Below are 10,291 nucleotides of genomic sequence, written 5' to 3'. Positions count from 1 at the left end.
TTAGAGTACTGTATCCAAGCAGCTAGCCCGTGTCTTGTAAAGGATACTAACTCCCTTGAGCGTGTCCAGCGTGTGGGAACGAAATTAGTGAATTGTCTTTCTAGACTCCCTTACGATGAGCGTTTAGAACGCCTAAATCTTTTCCCCTTGTCGTATCGTAGGACACGAGGTGACCTTATACTGGCATTTCGTATCTTTAATTATGATTTGGGTGTTAATATGTCTTATCTTTTTGCCCTCTCCAGCACTAATAATCTCCGAGGTCATAGCAAGACGGTTCATAAACCACGATCTAATAAACTTAAAGTGGGGTCCCGTTTTTGTCATCGAGTAGTCAATGATTGGAACGCCTTACCCGAACAAGTGGTATCAGCCCCATCAGTGAATACTTTCAAGGAGAAGCTGGACTTTCACTGGAAAGCAATGTGTCAGGATTAATACAGGTTCATCAACCTACTATCCTTATCACTGAAGACTGAAGACTGAACCTTATAATGACATGTATATTTACTGCATATATTTGACCGAAAAGTACAATGCTTTCGCTCTTTCTAGAAACTCTAGAAACGCTGTTAAAGTAATACTTTTCTTCTCTTTGCCGGCTTCAAGTACGCAAAAGAATATTAACTACTCTTCTTTACAGATTTCATACTCTGCACGCACTCCCGAGCATCCAAAGTGCCTTCAAAACAGATGCTATTAGGAGGGACATAAATATGCATAGTTTAGTGACTTAACAATTTTACAATAAAAATAGATAGTATTAGTCTATAAATGAACCTCGACAGTTAGCATTCCTTATTCTCATCAGGATATATAACGAACAATTTAGCTTGCAAATATGAGAGAAAATTCACCAGTGACCCTCAACAATTCATAGCATATGATGCCAGAATCACATAGAAATCTGGTCAAAAAGCATTATGACGACCTTTTCAGCCACTTGTTATTAAGTCAAAACACGATACAAGTAATTTTATTACCTGACTATTATTCATGAGACACGCTCAAAATGTACTGCTTCGGACGGTAAAATACATCTGGAATATTACTTAAAAAATATATAAAGTTAGCTAACATTAAGATATTGTAAAACCTTCAGGCTTTTTATTTCGTTTTGCTTGTGTTCATGTGGTGTGTTTATATACATCATTTCAATTTATTTCTGATCAAGTTCTTTTTTGACCTAGATTTAGCTGTTGATGCCTGTTAGCGCGAGGAAAAATGCTGTTAGCTGTTTTCTTTGCTTTGAGTAGTGAGTTCATAAATATTTTAAACTCTGTTAGTTTTACTTGAATCCGGCAGCTGCACTGAGTTCGTATTTCCATGTGGCCAACCAAAAATATACATTGGATATTTATGGATTAACGCAACAGTTGTGCATGTAATTCCAAGAATTCAAGCAGCCCCTGACAAACCCAACGATAATTTTGGTATAATTTTATCTCTTACTAACGTTTTAAGGAAAAGTTTGTCGTTTCAAAGTACATAGTCCTGAAAGCTCGCCATTTTATGTGGAATTACTGGATCAAAAATATGGATTCGCTGAGTTGCGTGTCGATCCAAAAGTGTCATCTAATATCACAAAAATGTCATCATTCATTCTGGAAATAGAAGCGAGCGACTGTGATGAACATTATCGTACAACTTCACGGTTTGTTTACGATATTTTTTAAATATTTCACTTTACTTTGGATTTTCTTATTGACACAAGTAATAGATTATGAACTTCTTAAGCCTTTACAAATTATTGGCATGAGTTAAAATAATAGTTTGCCGTCAGGTATCAACTTTATTTGCTAAAACCAACCTTACAACCTTACTCCGCAAATTATAACATATCTAGCCTAATTTTCAAATCTTTCCGTGTCTATCCATGTTTTCAGTCAGGTTACATGACAAAAGTGCTGTCAAAGTGCACAAAATCCGCTACTTTGTCTTGAAAATGGAATGAATGATGAGTAAAGTTATGCGTTTGAGTGCATTTGTTCATGATATAAGAATGTTCCTATGTAAATATAAAATTTATTCTTGGTTTCTACATTTGTATTTCTTGCGGAAACGATTTCTTAGCTTTCTGTTGTATGCACTTAATATTGGGCTAAAATAATTTAGCATCTAGGGAAAAAGTAAGTCAACACAACGATCATTCATCATTGTTCGGAACTGATATTCTTGAATAGTTAATAAAGCTCACGTCTAAAAGAGAGGTAGGATAATTTATAGGCAAAATAACAAAACTTAATGACACAGGCAACATTCAAGTAATCGTTTCACTCGCTTGGCAATTTAGGAGCACTGAAATTCATAATTCATGGGTTTAGAAGTTCATATATGTTGCTGAATTATTATAGACAATCTTAAAATTCACTTTTCCGTGTTACATTAGAATTTAAGTACTGATAATGCCGATCACTATCAACATAACAGACCTTTTAATCCAATAGGTGACCCTTATATTTAGTTTTCAAGGCTTTGAAGACCACCATTTTCAAAAAAAACGTAATTGCGCTTACATCGGTAGTGATTTTACGACTGAAATCCTGTTGGCTCAAGTTCTCAAACCTGTCATATCTGTTAATTATCACTTCGGCAGTCTGTTGAAAGTAAATTATTACCCGTTTGAAAGTTATGCACCTTTTTTTAATTTATCCTAAAATTTACACCCGACCCAAAAAAATATATATTTATATTTTCTTTCTTATGGGTCATGTTTGAGAAACCTTATGCTGTGAAAATTAACTTTAAATAGTGATGCCATGTTATTGAGTTATGGTAAACAGCTTGCTGTTCAAAATGTTTTCCAAGCGGTTGACGTAGGCTACTGAAAGATTTAAATCAACCTTCCAAAATTGTTACGTTATCTTCATCTTTATTGTTATTGTTCCATCAATAAAATCTCTTAAAATTTTCACAGCAACTAGTAGTCTATGAAGATCCTCGATTGCCTTAGTCAAAGTTTTAGATTGTTCGATTAATGTTCGTGGTTATTAATTGATTAAACGCCACATGCTCTTGACATTCCGTAACTAACCAAGACTATTAGAAGAAAACTCAACAGACACTACCTTAAACATGAAAATAGTGCTGCTAAATATTGTTTTTCTAACCTCTTGTAAATATACTAACTATCTTTCAATGTACTTTTGAATCCTATGATAATAAAGATACAGAAGAGACACTATTCACTTATGCAAAACGTTATGCCGCAAGCTTTTAACACTTTTGAGATCGGATGGCTTCTACCTACGTTTAATACCAAATGTTTTCTGGACATAAAACAAACCTCTAGGCTCGATGTAACTTCATGATAACTGCATATTTGTTAAATGATTAACTTAGGTCAAAGCCAGCAATATGTAGTTTTCCCAACACGCTTCTAGGTGTAATGAACTAATTTTTAGCACGCTTGATGAAAGTACCACATATTTTTAGCCTAAAGTCATACACGTCTTTGTGATCACGAATCGATCTTAGCGAGACCATCTATAAAACCCAAAAGCATTGGACGGTCATGTTGTCCAATTATAGGGCCCTTCAGCATACCAGATCCACGATTCTGCGCTCAGAAATCAAGCTCTGGGTTTTTGATCTTGTGTCCGAATGCTTAACCTCTAGACAACTGGGCTGGCACATAACAGCATTCATGTCTAGTTTCAATCAATCCACGAGATTGAGCAACCCTTCGTTCATTGCCTGTAGTGGATAGCTGTCTCACACCCGAGAAGGATTAAACTCCACTGATCATGGATTCTCACTCAAACTTCAAGAGTTACGTATCGACGTTAGTAACTAGCAAGTGCCTGACTGTTAGTAGTATAGGGGATTTATGGAGATCGTAAAATTTCCACGTTTCACGTTACTACCTAGAAGTCTCATACTAGGATGAGATGATTTCCCAGTGCTTCCGGCTTTTCAACGGTGGTCTGCCTAAAATCACCGTCTCATTTCAACGGTGAAAATATCACAGTCTTGATAAATCCCCTAAAATCAACACGTCATCTAGTGATGAAGATGATGACTTAATAGGGCTTAACGAAAAAAGAAACATTTTCACCTCTTTTCCACTGAGTACCGGAGTTGTTTTGCAACTTCACATAAACTAACAATGCAAGATCGTTCTGCTCATAACATTCAGTATCACAGTAAGAGACATTAAGCATCTCACTGTTAAGCACTTTTGTATCTGCAAGTGACAATGAGTATTGTACGATTTGAAAAAAATGTGATATTTTCGCTGGGCTTTTTACAACTTTCAGTCAGAAAAAATACACTTGTCTAATCAAAAATAAGCAATCAAGGTTTTTAAATCAAAGATGATTAACAAAGAGATAAAGTGTCCTATCTCACAAATGTTTTGTAAGCTATTTAAATTTGGCTCAGGAGTAGTATAATAAATAATATTTATCAATAAATTTACAGTTCAATCCCAATTCTTACGTTAACTTAAATAACTGATAGTTGACTAAATACCCCAATTAATTGATTGAACAAACATAAGTTAAAACTTGATGCTTAATATTTGCGTGCATCGGTCTAACAATGTGCTCAAGTTTTCAGAATACATGGTTATATAACGACATGGCTTTATCTGTTATTCAAAATCAAGTTTCTCGTTTGTATATTCGGTTATATCTGTATTACTTTGGGAGAGTTTATGTAACGTAATAATATACGTGTCTGAGTTTGTTTATTTATATAGCATACTTATAATATTTCCGTAATTTTTCTGATATCCTTGTTCAGTATTAAGAAGAAAAATAAATTTTGTTTGTGGCTTCGGTAGATTAATGGCTTACGCCTAAGTAGGTAGTTTTTGCAAGAGCTTACCATCAATTTGGGAAAGATTAAATGTCATCTAAATGCAGTTAATGTCTTAGGTATAAACTTACATTTCCGGGCTATTTGCACCTTTAATCTTTCCTAGGATGAAACCAAGACTTACTCATTTCTATAACCAGCATGAAATCGTTATGTCATCACATTCAAGTGAATCCATTGACATTTTATAGCTCAGCAATCTGGCGTTAAAACACTTTTTCGTGATGAGAAAATCTTCCATTACAATTAATACTGTCAATACAATATTCCTCTCTGGCTCGTTCCTAAAGACTACTGCTTAAACATAAACTTAACATTGTAAAGGATAAATTTATATATTTGGATGAAGTGTCGAGAGAGATAATGAGGCACTTAAGTTCTGTTATTAAACTATTTTAAAATTATTTATAATCTACGTCTTCTATAAACCTACCCACTAAAGTTTTGTATACTATCACGGATATATTCAACTGATTATTTAAGGTCATCTATCTATTCAAATGATATCATTGTGTATTTCGCCTCATTGTAAGTGTACCACTCACATTAAAATTGTAGTTTTGAAATAATTCATTATTTAAAAAAGTGATATTTTACATCCCAGCAAACAACAGTTATGAATTGGTGGAAGTATTTTTACTCATGCTCTAAATATTTCGTTAATGTAACGAAATGACGTTAGGTAAGAAGTTACTCTGTTAAACATTAAACGCTAGTATATTCATTAAAAATCTTCATAATGAAAGTATGATAGTACAAGTTGTTTTTCTCGTAAATGTAATGGGTAGATTTGTAGTTGAATATGATTTTTCAACCAGAATTAGATGCAAATTATCTAAATACCATTTAGTTAATCAGTTTACTTGTTATTTTTCATAAATTGATGTCAACTAAAATAATATTGGAAAACTAAGAAAATTTGAGTGCATTTATTTCTTTTTATTTAAAAACGTTTTTGATACACACCAACGATGCCACGTAAATTCAAGTCAGTGTTCAGTATTTAGTTTCAGTTTATCACTGACATTAAGGAATGTAAAAAAGAATCAGATAAAAACTGTATATATGCTTTCTGTCGATGTGCTCATACGTATTCAAAGTATACAACAGTTTACTTACTTGAATTAACTCACATACAACATCTATCTTCAATCAAGACGCCTATGCTTCCAATTTTAAGCAGTTGATTTGCAAGTTGCGTCTAAAACTTATTATTAGTTGTCTCTAAGTAAATAACGATAAATAAAATGACTTTTTTCCCGGAACCTTGATGATTTCAATTGTCCCGTTGAATGAGGACTCAACACAGAGGTTGTACAGTTGTTATTTTATAAAATTACGCCAACTTATTTATGTTAATTAAGTGAATTTTAAGGGTTGTTTGCTTTTCTAAAACCCTCTTTGGCACTTTTGAGCATACGTACCTATTAAAGAGAAGTGAGCTGTTTTTTGCTCGGAGGTATTCGTTAAAAAAAACTCTGAACATTTTCTGTACTGGTTGAAATACATCAACAAGGCAAACTTGTAGTCTTAAGGGGATTGATGCTTCTTGTCAAGTTCAAACCATTACTACGCAGCTCTACTGTAAGTGAAGTTACCGTCGAGCTATTCAGTGATCAATTGACCTGAATATCCGAATCTTCATCTTATTTGCCACATGACCTGTTTACCAATTACATTATATATATACCGTAATTCATTAATATTTAGGTTATAATCCTAGTTTAATAATAATTTATTCTCCGGACAAGAGTCACTCATTTTGCAGCCAGTTTATTCTGTTCAGCTAAGTAACTTACAGGGATTAGTTAGTGTCTGCCATGAAGCAACATTAGCTGAAGTATGGTTAAAAATTGCAAGAAACCGTACAACCACCATATCTTAATTTGAGAATTATAAGTAATGTAAACTTCACAATGTATCATGTAAAAGGCATTCAGATCTTACGCATAAACCGAAATTTTAAATCCAACTATCATTATGGATGGTCCTATCAGTTGCTAAGACCACCGTTTAATATTTATCGAGGAAATTCCTAAAACTAGAGTAGGGTAGATTGGCCTACACTTCAAACAATACTGTCTGTTGTCGAATTCCAAAATATGTGGATAGTTTCTTAATGAAAAGTAATGACGCTGTTTTATGACATTATAGTTTTAAAATAAATAGCATAGTCACCATAATCATTTAATATATTATGTTAGACAGATTCATTTCTGAGAACACAAGTGACAGAAGTTAAGTGATGAATTATGTAATCTAATTCTTAGAACATATTGTCATTCACCCTAACAAGTGGTGAAATAAAGTACACCCTTTTTTGATTGGTCATGTTTTTATGGCCTTATAAGAAGACAAATATCGAATTTTCATAACATAAACCATGGAATGATCACCATTTGAACTAGGAAGCACTGGATAGCTATTTCGTTATAAAATGCGATTCCACAGCGGTACGCATCCAAAACAAAACTAAGGATCTAACTCAACACAATCAGTTTTCACCTGGCCTGACATCCAATGGTGTACATCGATAATTTCGACGTGCTCAGGCATTCGCTCCATCAATAACAAGTAGGTAATTGTTTTACATCCAACATGTGTTGATCCCCCTATCAGGGCTTCCCGCTAGAGTTCCGGGAATTCAACGGTCACCATAAAACCCCTATACTGATAAATATAGAATTAATAAACTTTTTCATTTTTAGTGGCTGGCTGAATCTTCAAACATTTACTTTAGTTTACTAACAGTTCACTAGTTCATGTATGATTTGCACATAATATGTCTGGTGATTCAGAAGCTTCTTTCACATATTCTATTCATTTACAACACTTTATAAGCTTTCGCTCTCATTACTCCATCATGATGATACTTACCCATTTCTACTGTAATAACAATGTAGACTTTACAGTAATTTTGATTTTTAAATATTATAGCAGCTTATGGGAACCTTACGTGGTGAAATAAATTCATGTTCTTCTTCTCAGTTCTTTGTTCTTGCTCTATTCAAGATATTGATTGAGGTCATGAACCGATTGATGTTAGACCACCGTTGGAAACCTGGAAGCACTGGACGGCCGTTTCGTCCTATCGTAGGACTCCTCATCAGTGCTCATCCACGATCCAGCTCGCGGAATTCGAACCGAGGGCCTTCAGTCTCGCGTGTGAACGCTTAACCCACTGAACCAGTGAGCCGGCATCCAATGGTATTAGCGTCTAACATCAACCAATCCACTCTATTCAAGATAAATAGAAGTGTAAATAAACTACTGATGTCCTTAGGTCCCTTTCCTTCTTTAGCATTACTTTCTTATTTGAGATTGACAAATCATAATAATATTTTACAAAACTTGAATTATCTTTCTAAATTGATGTTTAATAATACTCGTCATAGTTTTTATTTAATTATCTAGTTTAGCCTGTTTTCGTAAATTAATATGTTTTGTAGAAATTTCATTATATTGTATAATAAACGAAGTTTTATTTCATTTTGTTTTCTGAAGAAAAATAAAAAAATTATAGATTTTTATTCTCCCTTAAAAGATATTCATTATTCTACCGTTTTTCTAACTAATGTCGATAATGATTTCGTTTTATTTCGAGTTGTTTTTCTCTACGTGTACAGATTTATGTTATTTTGCCTAAAGAAATCTGAACACTTTTATATGTGTCCACAAGGTGTTCAATGATTTTATTTTAAATGGAAAATCTGTTCATTATTACATTTACATATTTATGAAATAATGGTTTATATCAACCATATAAAAGAAATCTTATTTGATAATAGATGTTTTTTTCTATTAAATCCCTTGTTATTAATCTTTTTGAAATCTATTGAGAAAAAGAACTAAACATCCATCTTTACTTGTAATGCTTGTGACTTAAGGCAATATCGAAACAACCAGCTCAGGGTGCACAGATGCCAATAAGTGACTGATCATTTTCAGTCTTACACATCAGTGGGAAGATTTAAGCAACCAATACAAAAATGAATTAAAATTCATTCCACAATTTGGTGGCTGTCAGGACTCGGTAGCTAAGTGGATAACGCGATGGCATTTGAAGTGAACGGTACTGGGTTCAAATTTCAGAGTAAACACCAACTCTAGTATGCAGGTATATCACGCTGGTGAGTACCAAATAGGATGAAACACGCACCCCGGATTCCACTGCAAGTCATCAACTATCTCCACTCATAAAGAACTAAGCAGTTTGCCAAATGATGGTCATAGATTGTTTAATTCAAAAAGTTTAATCACCACTTTTTAACACTAAACAAATATATTTAAATTTATTCATATTTGTAATGATCAATGATTACTTTTTAAGATCAGTAGTTGATAGACTATTATAAATATTCTAATATAACATTATGTTTGAACGTCTTAAAATCAGTTTAATTATAAGTGTTGTACACAACCAAAACAATGTAAATGTAGTTCTTAAGTTATACTACTGATACTCAGTCATTTAAATGGGATAGTTGTTCAGATGCATGATAAAAGCATCTATTTATAGACACTGTTAATCTTTGAATAATAATTAAACTAGTTGACACTTTACCTAAGGAAGCAATGAACAGTACGGAAGTTCTCACAAATTGTACACTTACTGATTTGATCAAGAGTTATTCGAAAAGATTATGAATATAAAATAACTCTGAAAAACAGTCACACATTTTAATTTAATCAAATACACTCTGCATAAGATATCCCCATAACTAGATATTCCTAATAACTAGTGAGAGTACGAAGTTGATTGGAAGGTGTGTAGTGTATTTAAGCAATTTTTCATCCATTTTCATGACAAGGAGTGGTGTAAAAACTTGAAATTCTTTTCATATTATACTATTTTTATTTTGTACATTTTTAATTATCACGTTTTATTAATCTGATCTTTTCCAGCTTCATATAAATTAGTTATGAAACAAGTATATAATTGAAATACAATGAGTACAAACACTATATTTTGCAGATTGTTTCTGTTCTTTTACTACACCACTTTGTAATTATTCTAAATAGAGACCAATTATTTTAAACCATGAATTTTCCAAACAAAAATACACTAAAAAATAAATTTGAAAGTGACTATATATTATCACGTCTTGTTATGATACTCTTGTACATTATTCAACTTAATGTTGATGCTGTTGAAATTTACAAGATGGATCTGTAATAAACATGAAATGTTTGTATAATTACTGGTATCTGTTATATATATATATATATATATATATATATATATGTATATATATATATATATGTATGCTCGAATACAAACGTACACATGATTGAAAACTTTACATCTTTAAATAAAGTACATATTGATCCGAGTATGATCGAAAGGAATTCTCTTTTTTCTATGTAAATCAATAAAGTTTATATTTCTGTAAGACTAAATACTATTATCTCGAGATTTTTATTTCATACATAGGACTATGTGAATATATACGTAAGTATCCACATAGTT

General features: G+C 32.6%; 1 protein-coding gene across 2 annotated transcripts in view; it reads left to right on the top strand.

The window, feature by feature from the left end:
* The first annotated feature begins 1,173 nt into the window (after positions 1-1,173).
* The window catches only part of CLSTN1_1 (Calsyntenin-1), a 68,658-nt gene continuing 59,540 nt past the window's right edge, over positions 1,174-10,291 (top strand). The window contains exons 1-3 of one of the 2 annotated variants that reach the window (XM_051214777.1): positions 1,174-1,255; positions 1,287-1,433; positions 1,471-1,654. In XM_051214777.1, the coding sequence (XP_051067962.1) occupies positions 1,225-1,255; positions 1,287-1,433; positions 1,471-1,654 (362 nt within the window). In that variant the 5' untranslated portion in view covers positions 1,174-1,224. Of the gene's footprint in view, positions 1,256-1,286; positions 1,655-10,291 lie in introns of both variants that reach the window. The other variant, XM_051214776.1, reaches the window with a different exon arrangement.

This window comes from Schistosoma haematobium, chromosome 2 (genome assembly GCF_000699445.3).
Source record: "Schistosoma haematobium chromosome 2, whole genome shotgun sequence".
Taxonomy (NCBI): Eukaryota; Metazoa; Platyhelminthes; class Trematoda; order Strigeidida; family Schistosomatidae; genus Schistosoma; species Schistosoma haematobium.
Note: the sequence above shows the minus strand (reverse complement) of the source record. Positions and strands in the feature narration are given on the sequence as shown.